Genomic DNA, 16,585 nt, shown 5'->3' with positions numbered 1-16,585 from the left:
CTGCCCTCCATTGGAAAGACCATGTTAAGTCTTCAGAATGCTCAGTGCACAGCCCTAATCAACTTCATTCTTTCTATTACATTTAAGTGACACAGCCATATATCGTAAAGAATTTTTGGTTACACTTTTTAAGGTATCTTTGTTACAGTATAATTATAGATTTAAGTACTGATATTAATTACTAAATGTACTTAATATATGGTTAGGGTTAGGATAAGGGTTTGGTTTAGGGTTACTTGCATGTAATTATACATAATTTATTGTTATTAGAATAGTAAGTACATGTAACGTGTTACAAGGACACCTTAAAATAAAGTGTTACCGACTTTTTGCATCATTTTTGATAAGCTAAATGCATAAAATGTACTTTGACTGTCAGGACTGAGCTTTGTAGTTTATACTGTAAAACAGTCTAAATCTGTGTTCTCTTGCCAATATGACAACGCCACAGCAGATGTAAACATTAATCAAAACATTGATAAATATGAGCCTTGTTCCTCCATCAGATGATCCCTATTGTTATCATGACATGCCGTATATGTTGTCATCCTTAATCTCCTTTTCCTGCAAGAAAAGCAGCACAACAGCTGAATTGCTAAATAAAAAAACAGACCTTTGTTAATTGTAATTATACACTGACTTGCATCTGTTTGGAATACGTTCATGTTTCTCTTTCTAGCTTCTGGTAATAAAATCATATCATTCTAGATTGGCGCGTGGCATGTCTGAATGTCCAGAATAGAGTTGTTCTTAATCCTTTAGAAGCTTACAGTTCAAGATAACAATCTCTCCTTTTTCCTTCTTAAACACAGGATTATTTTCTTACAATCAGATAGACTTTTAATACAAAAGAATATCTTAATCTCTTGTCCCTAGTTAATCAATAAAGTCCTTGTGACAAAAAAAACAAAAAAAAAAGTTATTTAACATCAGGGTCATGTTGAGCTGACAGAGTACTACAATTAGCCTCCGCACGAGGATGCCACAGAGAAATCTGCTCCGTGTTACTTACACTGAGAAGGCAGTTTGCCCCAGTAAAGCGCCGCTATTAACAGTGGCTATATGTTTTAGGACAATAAAGGAGGAGGAAGGGAGATTAATTCTGTCCACCGAACAGCCTCTGCCAGCCACCATGAACCTGCAGTTCATGAGCTAAGCAGATGGCTACTGATTGAGCAAGCTTTCAGAACACTGTATGGAAAAAAGAGTCCTTATCATGCTTGGCTGGACAAGTGTTTGGAGCAAGACGAGATTTACAGTTAAGACTGTGTAAATCTTTATATGTTAAAGACCTCAGCATAAAAAAATTAAAACCTATTTTGTGCAGGAAAGGGTTTAAAAATCCCATAATTTGACATGCACAATGTAAATTGCATTTAATATGTTATCTTTAATTTAAAAATATAAAAAGTTATTATTAAAGAAAAAAAAACATCTTAAAAAAACTTTGTGCACAGCAAAATGACTTTACCATATCAGTCTGAATTAGTGATACACCTAATGCACTGTTAATATTTTGTAATTTTCCATGAAGCTCTAAATTGGGAAAGAATGGTGTAACCAGAACATTTCATTTCAATTTAGTCCTCTCTTTAAAAAGGATCATTTGAGTGTATAATATCACTGTGAAATACATATTAGTACATACTCTATTATCATAATGGAAGATAATATAAGACAATACTTGTTGATATTTTATCTAGTTAATGGCCCTGAAAACCAGAGAGACCTCTTTAGTTAGAGAAACTGTGTTCATTTCGAATACTGATTCATTAGAAATGCATTAGATGATTTAAAGTACAATATAGATTATTGTCTTTAATACCTTGCTTTCATCACATACAAAAAAAAAAAAAGATTGTCGATGTTGTCCTCAACAAGAAGACAATATGCAGCATTGCTGAAGCAGAAACTGTTTTACACTACATTTATTTCAGTTTCTTTCTTTTTGAAAAACTTGATGTCAATTTAACTTTGCACTAAAGTAACCAGTCGCCCACTTGTGCTCAAGGAACCAGCCACATCTTATAGAAGGCTATGACAAATGTAATATATTTTTTTCGGACAGCAACTGATCAGTTTACCTTCTCTTAACCCATTTACAAACCAAAAGATTTTAATTATTAATTTCATTATTGATAATTGCACTTTACCACTTTACAATTTTTTTTATTTAGCAAAAAGCTCCAAAACGCTCTTTATATGGCAGCAACACAACATTTATCTTCTGATAAGAGCTATTCTGGGGGTACAAGCCACAAGAAAGATGAATATGTCAGCAGAAGGTAGTCTAAATCTCTCTTATCTATTATGACAGTTAATTAATTCTCTCGATCAAGGTTATGAGTTGGATGACATCCACAAGAACTAAGTACGACCGTGTCCCTGTGAACCTACCCCCAACAGACCCCATAGAGTAATCTATTGATTTGTGGACCTTCTCAAATCTTCAGACTGATTAATGTTTAAAACATTTCGCCATATCGGTTCAAACACAGCGGGACTGTTGCGTACCGCCGCAATATGTTGAAGGAAACTCTGGTGTGTGTGCACTTGGCTGGCTGAATACTCACTGCTGTCTCCCACAGATGTTAATACAGACATCACAGTCCAATCGAGCTGAGGTCAGGTTGAGCACGCGGGGCTCTCGTGCTTCTCTCCTCTAGAGATGGAGCGCCACAGCAGGTGTGCACGCGACAAGCTTCCGCGCTCATGAGCCGGGTCTCTGGCTGCAGCAAAGCGAAAGAGCACCCCAGATGCAGATAAGTATCAATAGAACAGTTTGCTAATTGTCAGTTGGCGAACCAGCACTGAGAAAAAAAGCCATGATAATTATAATACAACGACATAATGTAGAGCGGAGCTCGTCGCAAGTGGCGACATGCAGCTGTGCATTCAAAAATCCAAGCGAAGACAGGAACCGTCCGCGATTTTAAGGAAGCTGTGGGACAAAGGCACTCAATGAACAGTAACTCAGTATCACATGGAGAAACTTTGTGTTGCCCATTTAGCTATTGGCACGTTTGTAAATCAGCAGGGCTCAAAAGAAGTCATGAGCAAACAAAATTATTTCCCCTAAACCATCATAGTTAGGTTATAGGCTATTTCAGCAGGAAAAGAATGAAAAATGCTGCATAAAAATCTTTTAACTGATGTCTTTAAATTACAATGTTTTAAAAGACAGTACATGTAATTTTACTGTAATATACGATTTCAGGCAAGTTATTATAGCTAATTAATTGGAAGGGGCATTCCCAAAATTCACTGGTCAAACCATCACATTTGTTTGGATTTTATTTTTGTAAAAGTTACTGGAGTTCAGGTGTTTTATATTGCATTGTATGTTGTTTAGTTGATGTTTACTGCTTTATTTTGGCGTCACATATGTTGCCCTTGTGTGGTTAAACTGGGCTCTGTCTTTGTTATTAATGGCCACAATAGAAGTCATCATGTGCCACCTTCCATTGTGAAACCTGTGCTATTATACAGGTAACAGTAGCCTATAACAAAACGATAGCCCAAACAGACTGATATATTTATGACCTGTAAAATATCAGAATGCCATCCCGTGTGCATGTAACATCGCCACTGTATTTTTACAGTAAAGGTCTGCAATCACGACGTCCAGTTTTTGACCATAAATATAACAACACTGTACAGCAGGCTATACATTCAAAAACAGCATAAGCACCATCTTTTGAATATAATTCTAACATTAAAATGAATTAAAATAAAAATACAAAAACAAATGAGTGAATGTTCTTTGTTTTACAATGTATGAAAATATGAATTATGAAATATGCATCTGTTTTAGTGACTGCGGTGCACTTTATGTTTCAGCATAGATACCCTGCATCTACTAGCTAACTGTCGGCGACCGAAGAGTTAAAGGGAGGAGACGAAGCGTGTCACGCCTCATTGGGCAGATTATGTGCAGCAAACAAAAAGTGTGTATGTGGGTGCCACTCAGTCAGTGTATCGGCCCCATCTGCACGCCTCTCTGCGCTCGCGAGTCATAAGACGGTCGGCAACACTGTCACTTTCAACAGACGGGGAAATGTACTGACTGCACGGACTTCATCGGAGACGCTGAACACATACTTGAAGATATATTGACGGCAATTGTGAAATTTTGTGGATTATTTGATCCTAGTACCATGGTGAGTAATGACAATTTTGCAATAAAAACAGCCGGAGGCTAGTAATACACGGGGCTGTATGCAGCCCCCTAACAGCATCCTCGCAACCGTGTAGAAAGCTCGCAGATGGTAGACGATAGAGGGAAACTGGCTACACATCATAAAGTCATAAAGTTGGAATAACAACAAGCCCGCAGATAAAAAGCGCAATAAATTTTAGCCTGAAATAGGAGGTCAATGGGTTCGTCTCCTCTGTTTTAGAAATGCGCATATATTCATGGGTCTATTATAGTATTTAGTTGAAATGCATATTCATTGGGTCCTTTGTGTGATTCTCAGGAGTGAGACTGCGACCACACAGCTACAAAAGGAGAGGATCGTGAAAGGAAGGGCAAAAATCACACTAAGGCTTGTTATGGATGAAGGGAACTTTAAGCATTTGTGTCTTGATAATACAATCGAGAGCCGGGCGTGTCTGTTTGAAATAGCCAAGCATCTTCATCATAAATAAATGGTTATTTAAACGCTTTGCAGAATTATGTCTTTCATATTTCCACGGTTTCATTCTATTTTTTTATTAGGCGCGTCAGTGTCCTATAACCTACTTTATTTGAGCGATAAATACGAAGTAGCATTAGAATAAAAAAAAAAAACCGGTCTGCTTTATAACCACAGCCTGTACCACTCAGTTGAAAAACTGTAAACGATTTTGTAAATGTATTACGTTTTTAATAAACGAGTCTGAAAAACAGCTGCAAAATTGAACACAATTCGAGCTGCGTTTTACCTGCTTTGCAACTAACTGCAGTAACAACATTTCCCTCCACTCTTGTCCTTGTGTAGACATTATTTTTCCACTTGATTTTTCTTTTTCACCTCTTCAAAAAGCTGAGAAATCATGTGAAATCCCAGCAATATGCTGTTAAAACTATAATAAAACTATTAGAAACAGACATGAGCGATATGGAATAGACTGTATATTAAATATATTTCCCCACCGTTTTTAAATGCTACTAAAAACAAGTTACACGAGTGAACTGCAAGTCACGCGTAACAGAATAGCTACGAGAGATTCAGCTCATTTGTAAAAGTGCATCAGGGGGTTGGAGAAGAAAAATAATTAACTCCGCGTGCTGCCTTAATTAAAGTCTCAGAAGGAAAGTGGTGGATTATGGTAATAAGGAGACATACGTTCCTTCTTGTAGAATGGAGCTAAAGGTTAGCTGACGTGAAATCAGTGACTTTGACAGTGCTATTGAATCCATTCGATATGGTCCTCGATGGTAAAATAGACCGAACGGTCTCATAAGGCCAGATTTTCATCCTTGTCAAAGGCATGTAAAATATTTCCGACAAGTGAAAGCAAAGTCTGAAAATACGCAGAGAGTTACTACCGTGATACTGTCACAGTCACGCTTTTAAATCGAACAAATGCACTGTAAGAAATAATCTTCTTTTCGATTACTTCCTCTGCTTTTTTACAGAACTATTTAATTCTGCGTTTGCATTTTATAATATAGGCTAGATTATATCTTAAATGACATACAATACATTAAAGTTTAAAAAATAACAACACCATAAAAATACCAACAATGCATAGGCCTAATTTAAACGAAGAAAAATAGCTTTTAAAAAACAAACAAGGCACGGGCCTAAGTAAGACTGCGTGCTTGGAGATTTTATTAAATGCTTTGCTCAGGAGATTCACTTGGAATTGCACATAAGAACTAGGAAAATATTTACATACATTTTATAATTGAGAAATAGTGACTTATGCGCGGTTCTGTTTATTCACATGAATTCACCCACACTTTTGTCTTACAGCAAATGATGGAGGAATCCAGCTCTCAGAGACTGGGCTGGGATGGCGACGCGAAAGCGATGCAGCAGTGTTTAACGGATATATTTACCAGCGTGTACACCACTTGTGACATTCCGGAAAATGCCATTTTTGGCCCATGTGTTCTGAGTCACACTTCACTGTATGACAGCATCGCCTTTATCGCTCTCAAGTCCACAGATAAACGAACGGCGCCTTACATATTCAGGGTATGGTCACGCTTTATTTCACTTCCAACAAGTCGAGAGTTTGAAATGTGTAGCCTATTTATTTCAGCCATATAGGCCTAACTCCAATATATATATCGTTTTTACAAATATGTAAAACTGTGGTAGAGGAATTGTATTCTTTTGAAATAATTACTGATATGTATTTGCTGATGGTTCTAATGTTTTAGCTAAATGTTTGAAATGTTTGCTGGATACAGGTGGACACCTCAGCTGCCAACAGCTCCTCAGAAGGCCTGATGTGGCTGAGGCTGGTTCAGTCGGCGAGAGACAGAGACGAACAGAACCTAGAGGCCTATGTGAAGAACGGCCAGCTTTTCTACAGGTCACTGAGGAGAATAGAGAAAGACGAAGAGCTGCTGGTGTGGTATGGCAAGGATCTCATTGAGCTGCTGCTGCTGAGCTCAGGCAGAAATCAAGCCAAAAGTAAAGGTACACTTTGAAGATCAACATGTGATCTAATATTTTACATTTTTAAAAATTAAAAATAGCAGCTGTTTGTGTTTAAATATTCAGTAAATATAGTCTGATGAGTTTGCATAATATAGATTTATCAAATACTTAAAAAATGCATACACATTATACAAACTCAATAATTTATAGCTATAAAATAATTTGTAAAAATTATGTTTTAATAAAATGTATCATTATTATGCTATCATTATGTACCCGTTGAAGGAAATTTTTTCAAAAAAAAAAATTATCCCACCCCTTCATTTATTTGATGCAGGAACGTCGCCCTATTTGTGCCCAGACTGTAGCCAGCGTTTCCAGTTCGAATTTCCCTTTTTGGCTCATCTAAGATTCCGCTGCACTAAGAGACTACAAAGCACGGCCAGCCCAGAGGAGGAGGCCACGGATGCCAGTGACCAGGCTAGTCTACCTCCTGCCAGGTCCAGTCCCAAACTGGGCCGATCTGATGGCTTCTCCAATCCCCAGGAAGGAAAGCCATCCACAGACTTCCATAATCTAGCCAGGGATTTGGAGAAAAACAGAACCAGTCCGCCGAGCGACAAAGAGGCCGAGATCCTGAGCGAGAACTCTGGAAAGCGCAAGTTCTCTGACATGGAGGACAGCAGGAACAGTGGATTATCTCGGCCTCCCAAGTCCAAAGAGGAGTTGGCCAACTCGGCGCAGCAGTACCGTGGAGCGTACGGTCTGGACGAGAGCAGGCGTGCTTTCTCGCCCTCTGTTTCAGAATCGACGGAAACCAAGAGGAGCGCCTTCACCGAGGTCAAGAAGTCACCTCAGAGCTTGAAGCACAGCGGTAAAAACTCCAGCTCCAACTCGGAGAACAAGGAGGCTGGCCGGCCCAGCAACAACCCGGCTGAAAAGCACCTCAACATCAGACAGGTTCTCAGCGAGACTCAGCCCCCGCAGTCCCGAATGGAGACCTCGTCAATTGGCAGCGCTTTCACTTCGGTGCTCCAGCAGGGTGGTGGAGGCTCGGAGAGAAAGAGTGCCTTTAGCCAGCCGTCTCGCACCTTCTCGCAGCTATCACCTCTTGTCATGGCACCCAAGCTTCTGCCGGCAGTTGACTGCCATCCTGCGGTGGGCAACACCGTCTCATCCCATAGACTCTACCAGGCGGACCACCTCGCAGCGAAGCTCCAAGGCTCAGAACTAGGCAGCAACTGCCCCGTGCCGGGTGGCATTGCGAAACAGAACCCTTTCCTATACGCCACAGCCTTCTGGCCCAAGACCTCAGGCCCCATCCAGCTGCAAATGCCCTCTGCTCTCACGCTCCTGCCCCCCTCGTTTACTTCCCTGTGTCTGCCTGCCCAGAACTGGTGTGCCAAATGCAATGCCTCCTTCCGCATGACCTCTGACCTGGTCTACCACATGCGCTCGCATCACAAAAAGGAGTTTGCCATGGAACCTCTTATTAAAAGAAGGAGAGAAGAAAAGTTAAAGTGTCCAATCTGTAACGAGTCTTTCAGGGAGCGGCACCACCTTTCCCGGCACATGACCTCTCACAACTGAATTTTGGGGGATTTATTTGCTTTTCTGTCTTTCCTTCCTCCTTTCTTTTTTCTTGCATTTTTTTTAATCAGAAGGGAGTAAGGTTAATCTGGAGGAGTAATGCCAACACGTTTGCTGTCATTTTCAAAAGACATTACTGTTTAAATGGTTTGATTTCTTCAAATGTCATGTTTTGTGTATGAAGATGCATTTTGACTTAAAAACCTAAAATCTATTTATTATATGAAGCACTTATTATTTGAAAAAAGGGGACAAAAATAATGTAGGTGTACCTTGAATTTTGTATATATTAATGTATAATGTATAGAAATCAATTCAGATGCAGATCATTTCATTGAGTGTTATTCAATGACATGTTATGTCTATATGCATAAGGATATCGAACATTGGGAACATGATGTTGAAGTGTATTTAAGAGTGCATGTAAATTATAGTTATTGGTATAAGATGCAGTCTATTCGAAATAATGTAAATACTTGTTTTGTTTGAATACAAAGTGTAATATTTTGTGTCTGTGAGAAATAGATTCAGTGTTTGTTCCTTTTGCTGAAATTTACTATTTGATAGTTTATCTAATCATGTTGAATGCTTTGACAATAAAATAGCTTTATTTTCACCTGATTGTGTGATTAATTATGCCTGACTATAAAATGACAGGGAATTATATGTTAAACATCGCAAACGTGTACATGTGTAATCTGACCCTCTTAATAGTGTATTGCAGAGCAATGCTTGGTACTGTATTTACAGTTGTCGATAGAGTTCCTTTTAAACAAGATCCATAATTCATACAAAAACTCTAATATTATCGCGTATACGCGATATTTGTCTTTGTCTTGGGCACATTAGCGGTAGTCTAATATGTCTTTATTATTCAAAAATTGCCTCAACAATTCATCGACCATCGACTGTAATACGTGCACTAAGAAATTAGAGTAGTTGGGTTCTACACTCATAATGTTTGTGGAGAAATACACACACACACACACACACACGCACAACAGCAAAAAGATCATTGTCTACAAAATTAATATAAATAAATAAATAGACAATATGAATAGCCTACTACAAGGTAGATTAAATTAAACACAGTATTCATTATAGTTTATTATAATAACAACAGCAACAACAGTTATCATATTATTATTACTATTATTATTATTAATATTATTAACAACAATAACAACATTTCTACTTCGATGCATGCTCCTCACGTGATGGTGCTTAAATAGCGAGACGCCTCCAAGAAACACGATTTCCACTGTGGTAAAGGTTATTTTAGTTCTTAGACAATGAAAATAGCTAATTAAATAAATAAGTAAACAAACAAACCAAAGACGGTTGCTATATTAAACATGCGCGCTCTTTATTTTCAAACGACTTGTTCTTCTGTCACAATAACATGCATTAAAAGTGTTAATCGTTTGGTTTAATTCGCTCTTTGTGTTATTATAATCCTGTAAAGTGCGTGTTTCAGAAAATTAAGATAAAAGCAAATACTACTTGACTCCATTATTAGCTGCTATAAAAAGTAAAACAGATTGTATAATAAACTACTGAAAAAAATAACTCGGTTTAAAAAATAAAATGAAACAACAGCCTTTAATGTTGCGGAAAGGCTAATATAAATGTACACAGGCCTAACGCATAAAAGAAAAAAACACAAATGCCCACCCATAGGCTAATTAAAATTACATAGGCTAATCTCGATTTAGGCATTTACTACATATTTATCACACAAGGCACAATCAATAAAACATTTGCATGGTCAATATATAGTCTACCTGCCACAATCAACTGTGATTTACAATTATTGTTTTGTAAGACAAAATTAGACAATAAAACACCATATGGTTGTTTTCTTAGCTTTATATTACATGTCTTTTTCAAACAGAAATTAATATCAGGGAACTTGCATTGTGGCGCTTAAAACCAAGGAGCCGAGAGAGAGAGCTACAAGCTGTTAAAATAGCTCAACAGTGACACCAAGCTTTTATAATGAAAAATTCAACCAAATCAAGATTTTAAAAAATGAATTGTGATTGCCTGATATCGTAGAGCCTTAGTCTGCCACCTAACGGTCGACACAGGTGTCAACAAAGCCAAAGTTCAACCAGCTAGTCATTTAGTTATTTTAATTATAAAATAACTAAATGTAAAATAACTAAAATAATTTAGCTAAAAAAATGTAGTTATTTTACTTAGTTGCTTTGTTTTAATTATGCATTTATAAAATAAAAAGTGATCTTCTGAGTAAGGGGGAAAAAATAGACTCGCACTGAACTTTGGTTCAATGTGATATCGATGTAATAAGTGGACCTAAAAATAAACCTTTCCCAATCATAAAAAGCCATGAAAGAATTCAGTCCAGAATATGAGGTAATGAGCTGGGAGATGATGATAGTCACTTATACTTACAGAAGATATTTATTGCCTGACCCATGTTTTGTGACTGGAGTCATCCGTCCCTTCATAAGCTCCAGTTACATTTGTCATGGTATCACTCAGCACCTCTCGGTCAGGCTCAGTTTATACCCTTCTCACATGTGGCCAATGTGGTCACCCTTGGCTAACCTAGCTGGCCCGCTTCTCATACTTTATGTATGATCATGTCCTATGGTGAACTGCTCTTCCATGCATCTGTCTCTTCCCTTCATCTTCCTGTTGTTCTCTAACATCTTGGCAATGGGGCCCTTGCATCAAAATAGACCTGTGTGAAACACACCGATCTCAAACAGTATGTATATGAGCATGGTATTTATAGATGATTCACACTAACGACGCAGTGACATCCGAGATCATGACAAGAAGCATGAGAAAGCCAAATCCATAATTTATAACTGCCGATTGACTGTTTGCATTTCTCTGCAGAATATAACAGATAGAATAACCTGTGTAATTTTGCTTATAGTTTATGGAATATTTCAGTGTTTATTATAAATTATTTATCCATGCACATCATCATTTTTTTATCAATTTTTTAATAAAAATCATTCTCCCCCCTTCATCCCATCTAGCAGCAATCTGTCACTCAACAGACATGAGATCCCAGCAATTTAGAAAACAACAACTATCCAACAATCCAAATGATTCCCAGTGGACACATTGGGCCTTTTTTTTCTCTTTTGAGAAGCAGTTTCACTAAGATACACATTACAACAGGGATGAAAAGATGACGGCAAGTTCCGTTCCATGCTAACTTTAATACTTTAATAAATGAGCCAGTGATCTGATACGAGATGAAAGTTCATGAGTGGTTTGATACTCAGCATTGCAATGGACAACAGCGAATATTATGAAATATTAGACCAATGAATTCCACAAGTAAATACGTAATTAGCATCAATAATCTATATGTGTTTGTTTGAACCTCTAAATTCTCTTCAACAGTTGCCTGTTTATTCCGGGGATTAGCTATGATTGTGTTATTGCCTACCATTGGTTGCATATGAACAACAGGCTGCTTAAGTTATTTTAAAGCAGGACACATTCAATCTTCCTCTAAGCTGACATGGACAAATTTACACTTCGCGTTCACTTCAAAGATGAACAGATCCGCTTTATAGACATGCGTTTGCACTTTGCATGCTCTCTGTCCTCCTCAACTGTTTGTACCTGTCTTCTGTGAGTCTGCCTTGAAAATTCTAAGCATTGCTGAGAGTAATAGACAGATCTGACAGCAGGCAAGTATTTAAGCTGCACCTGTCCTTCCTCTTCAAACTTCTGTCCTTCATGGGTCATACAAAATTTTCAAGTAAAGAGAAACAGATTATAATTGAATTTAGGCATCTTCTGCTGACTCTCTTTTCTTGCTTATTCAGTATACCTTAAATATATGTTTTTTCTAGGCTATTTTAATTTTTTGTATATTAAAAGGATAGTTCACTCAAAAATGAAATCTCAAATTCCTGTATAATTAACTTTCTTATGGGGAACACACAAAAAAATATCTATTTTGAAAAGTTATTTTCTTCATGTATTGTAGGACAAAAACGTTCTTCAAAATATCTCCTTTTGTGTTCCACAATAAAAAGAAAATCAATGACATGAGTAAATGACAGAAATGTCAAAACTATCCATATTAAGTACATTTGAACTATTAAGTGGTTTCTTCCTACAATTAAAAAAAAGGTGTAGAACCCATTTTCACTCAGAAAATGCTAGTAAATTTCACAAATAATTACAAAGAAATGTCAAGTACACTCTAAAAAATGCTGGGTTAAATATAACCCAGCGCTGGGTTAAAAAGGGACAAACCCAGTTTTGACCCAAAACAACCCAACCGCTGGGTCAAAGCAGAGTGATACCATTGTGAAATGTTCAATTTTAAGTTTTAATGACTGATATACAATTATTTTTCTTATAAAATGTAATTTCTTATAAATAGTACATTTTACAGTTCATGCCTGGTAAAAGAAGGATATTAATGTGCTAAAAATTAGATTTTAGAGAATGGATTTCTCATGTAACTGTAACTTTGATGCTTATGGATCTGCACAACCCAGCGCTGGGTTAAAAAGGGACAAACCCAGTTTTGACCCAAAACAACCCAACCGCTGGGTCAAAGCAGAGTGATACCATTGTGAAATGTTCAATTTTAAGTTTTAATGACTGATATACAATTATTTTTCTTATAAAATGTAATTTCTTATAAAATAGTACATTTTACAGTTCATGCCTGGTAAAAGAAGGATATTAATGTGCTAAAAATTAGATTTTAGAGAATGGATTTCTCATGTAACTGTAACTTTGATGCTTATGGATCTGCACTTTTTTTTAGATGTTGATTTATTTTTTGCATGCATATGAAATCAAAGCAAAGCGCTCGTTCACATTCCATAGTTACAGTTATACTGAGCATGCAGGTGTCAGCAGCTCAGCCGCTAACAATGTCGGACACAGCTGTTGTTCGCTCTGCTAATGCAACGTGGTGAACCGCAATCGAACATAAATTATGCAACCGCACAAAAGATGTACCAGTCATTCATGCCGTTAACACAGACACCAACACCATCACGTTGTCGTTGCTGGGTCATGCCAGGTCGTAATTTATATGTCATCAACAGGAACAAGCTGTATGCTTTACTAAGGCAGTGTACAGGTCACACATTTTATCTTGACAGCAGGTTTGTTGTTGTTTCTTGCTCTGGGTCATTTGTCACAGTGCACAGGGTGCTGCTCTCAGAGAGAGGCCGCTTTAAGCGTAGCGGTAAAATATAGGCCTTCGGAAATCCACTGTAAAACTATACGGAACTAATCTTTCAGCGCTGTGCAGGCATTTCGAGTGTCCAGCTCTGATTACTGTGCCTTGAGCCAAAGCAGTCAGGTAGGCCTGAAGGTGGATTTATGCTACGGGAAGTGCACATGAAACTCCCTGTTGATTGGTGAGGGGGGGAAATGGTGACTGTTTGTTGGTTTTACTAGATAGGAATAAGGACTAGAGGGGGGGAGGATGGGAAGACTTCAAAAGATGCATTTCTCTAGTACACAAGAGGGATAGGACTTCACATCAGAGAGTCCAGCAATTTCCGTAGCCTCAACTATGACCTGAAGGAATGAAGCCTGGAGCAAAAGCCTGACACTCAAAGGAAGATGCATTGAGCACAGAGAGAGGTAGATGTAGATGATGTATTAGAAAAAGGCTGTTGTTGAACATTAGAGGTTTTTCAGAAGCTAGGTGGTCAATGAGAAACAAACTCTCAGAGAGAGTTTCGGCTCACATCAATGCATACTATTACCAAATTTTTCAAATGTCTTAATATATTATGATACAGAGTAACATCACAATGTTCGAAAGGATAAATTATGCATATGCGAAAATACGCAATATAGCTTGATTACTGACACTCTTCAAGTACAATGTATATAAATAAATATCTGAACAATTAAAAATATTACATATTACAATCTTTTATTATACTGACTGTGTACTTTATTTTGTTTAATTATTATTTATTTAAAATGACACAAATATGTATAATACATTCAAAAATAACATTTTAACATTTTACATTACTGTAAGTAATGCAATACTTAAAATAATATGTGTAAAATGTATTTGACATATTTAAGATAAACAATTAAGGTGGGGGGTCATCATGGCATATAAATAAATAAATTATTGCAATTACACCAACTTCTTGAACAGCCTCTATTATTAAACTATTATATAACTATTAGAAAGGTGAATGATGCATTTAATCATCCATAAGGAGATGCTGCAGTTACAGTACATAAAGGCAAATAACACTCACTGGCACTTTTTAAAAGTACATTGGTAACCTTTTATTTACCTCTGACTGGGGTGTCTATCAAGGGGGAGGCAGAGTTTAGCCTGTTCGTTTTTATCTTGTCAAATCTGTCAGTAGATACTGATGGCCTTACACTGACAGCGATTTCACTGCTCACTGACAGGCAGCTCTGTCTGTAACAAGTGAACAGGTGCTTCTTTGTTCCTCACCAAATGCCCTCGGACACTTTGCAAAAACACAGCGCTGGCTTTCTCACAAATGAATGGGGTACTACTTTGTCCAAAGCAAATGTTTAGATCATTTACAGATTAAATGCTTGGCTGATCCGTGGGCTGTTTTGAAAAGACGTGTTTGAAATGCGTGGCCATTTTCACGTCACCTCATGCTCCAACTCTTAGGAATGGGAGGAGGGAATAGGGTGAGCATTTCTGACCCTTAGAGTACAGCTCAAAAATGGCTCTCTGGTTTGAGGAAACCTCTAGATTGAGAGCAAAAACCTTCTCTCCTGTTCCGCCTTGCCATGGTGGAATGTTTCAGATGACTGTAGGCACGTTTGCAAAGGACTAAGGCTGAGAAAGTGGTTCAGGGGTCACAACACATACATAACTTGATTGTTATTTCAATAGTGAAATCTACATGAATCATCAGAGAAACACCCTCAAGCAAATGGAAATTCCATTGTCACGTCGTGACTTAAAAATAAATATCAGTGATTCCCAAATCAGGGGCTGTAAAAGGGTTTGTAAAATAACACTAATCACACGCAGAGGAAAATTAGAAAACAGCTCTCTATTTTAGAACAGAGTTTCTGCATGTTTTATGAAGGTAAATTTAAGACATTTTAAAGACCTTTATCAGACTAAATAAAGAAAATTTAAGGAACAAATTGAAGGGAACACAAATCTTCCTCAATAATAGTTTTGCTTTGAAAATGTCTTAAATCAAGGTACATTTACCTGAGGAGCAAAATGACACAAGTTGTCTGGTTTTCTAAAATACTTTTCAAAATGAAGTAGATTTATTTTTAAAACAAGAACAAATGCCATGTGCTCAGAACTTAATTCAACTTACTTTAACAGGAAAACATGTTTTCACAACCCATTTTTGTTTTAACCATAAACTCACAGAATATTGTTCAGTTTCTCAGAAAACAAGATTTTGTATCTTTTTGCATCTCACGTGTTTAGATATTTGTACTGGAAAACAACACAAAATAGAAAGGAAGATATATTTTTTTGCTGTGAATGCAACATTTAATGCCATGAAATATTGCATTTAAGACTTTCCGCACCTAATAAGACATTTTTAAGGCCTTAATGTGTGGAAACACGAATTAAGACTTTTTAAAGACCTTTTTAAGACACGCCGAAACCCTGAAGGAATTTTTCATTCTTTAAACATAAATACTTGCCCAAATATATTATTTTTCCTATTTGTGAAGTGAAGTGACGTAACATGTGGCCAAGCATGGTGACCCATACTCGGAATTAGTGCTCTGCATTTATCCCATCCAAAGTGCACACACACAGCAGTGAACACACACACACCGTGAACACACACCTGGAGCAGTGGGCAGCCATTTTTTTGCTGCGGCGCCCGGGGAGCAGTTGGGGGTTCGGTGCCTTGCTCAAGGGCACCTCAGTCATGGTATTGAAGGTGCGAGAGAGCGCTGTACATTCACTCCCTCCACCTACAATCCCTGTTGGTACGAGACTCGAACCCGCAACCTTTGGGTTACGAGTCCGACTCTCTAACCATTAGGCCACGACTTCCCACATACGTAATTTGCACATACATATTAACTTCCACATTATATGATAAAACATAGAAAGTCAAATACTTCCTTATAAAAAAAAAAAACCTTTTAAATTTACTGTACATTTGATACAGCTTCTAAAAGCATCATCTATCAAGAAGGAGACTCCATAATGACAGTACGACATTATTGCCAAAGCATGTGAGCTAACAACCATCAGCCAACAGACAAAATTATTGAGTATAATCTTTAAGTGGGCCAAACAGTCCCAACACTGTCCAGACGCCGTCATTCACGGCAGTACCTGAAAACCCATCTCCTCCCCTGTTACTCAAAAGCTTAATTCACAGATAATGATCACTTGTGCCAAAACAATAACAAATGATTCT

At 37.5% G+C, this 16,585-nt stretch overlaps 1 protein-coding gene across 1 annotated transcript; it reads left to right on the top strand.

Moving 5' to 3' along the window:
• The first annotated feature begins 3,818 nt into the window (after window positions 1-3,818).
• Window positions 3,819-8,784, top strand: prdm8b (PR domain containing 8b). The gene is made up of 4 exons (XM_016290703.1): window positions 3,819-4,160; window positions 5,964-6,188; window positions 6,407-6,638; window positions 6,937-8,784. The coding sequence occupies exons 1-4, from the start codon at window positions 4,158-4,160 to the stop codon at window positions 8,187-8,189; spliced, it is 1,713 nt and encodes a 570-aa protein (XP_016146189.1). The 5' UTR covers window positions 3,819-4,157; the 3' UTR covers window positions 8,190-8,784.
• The last annotated feature ends 7,801 nt before the right edge of the window (window positions 8,785-16,585 follow it).

The sequence above is a fragment of the Sinocyclocheilus grahami genome, unplaced genomic scaffold (assembly GCF_001515645.1).
Source record: "Sinocyclocheilus grahami isolate Dianchi unplaced genomic scaffold, SAMN03320097.WGS_v1.1 scaffold262.1, whole genome shotgun sequence".
Classification (NCBI taxonomy): Eukaryota; Metazoa; Chordata; class Actinopteri; order Cypriniformes; family Cyprinidae; genus Sinocyclocheilus; species Sinocyclocheilus grahami.
Note: the sequence above shows the minus strand (reverse complement) of the source record. Positions and strands in the feature narration are given on the sequence as shown.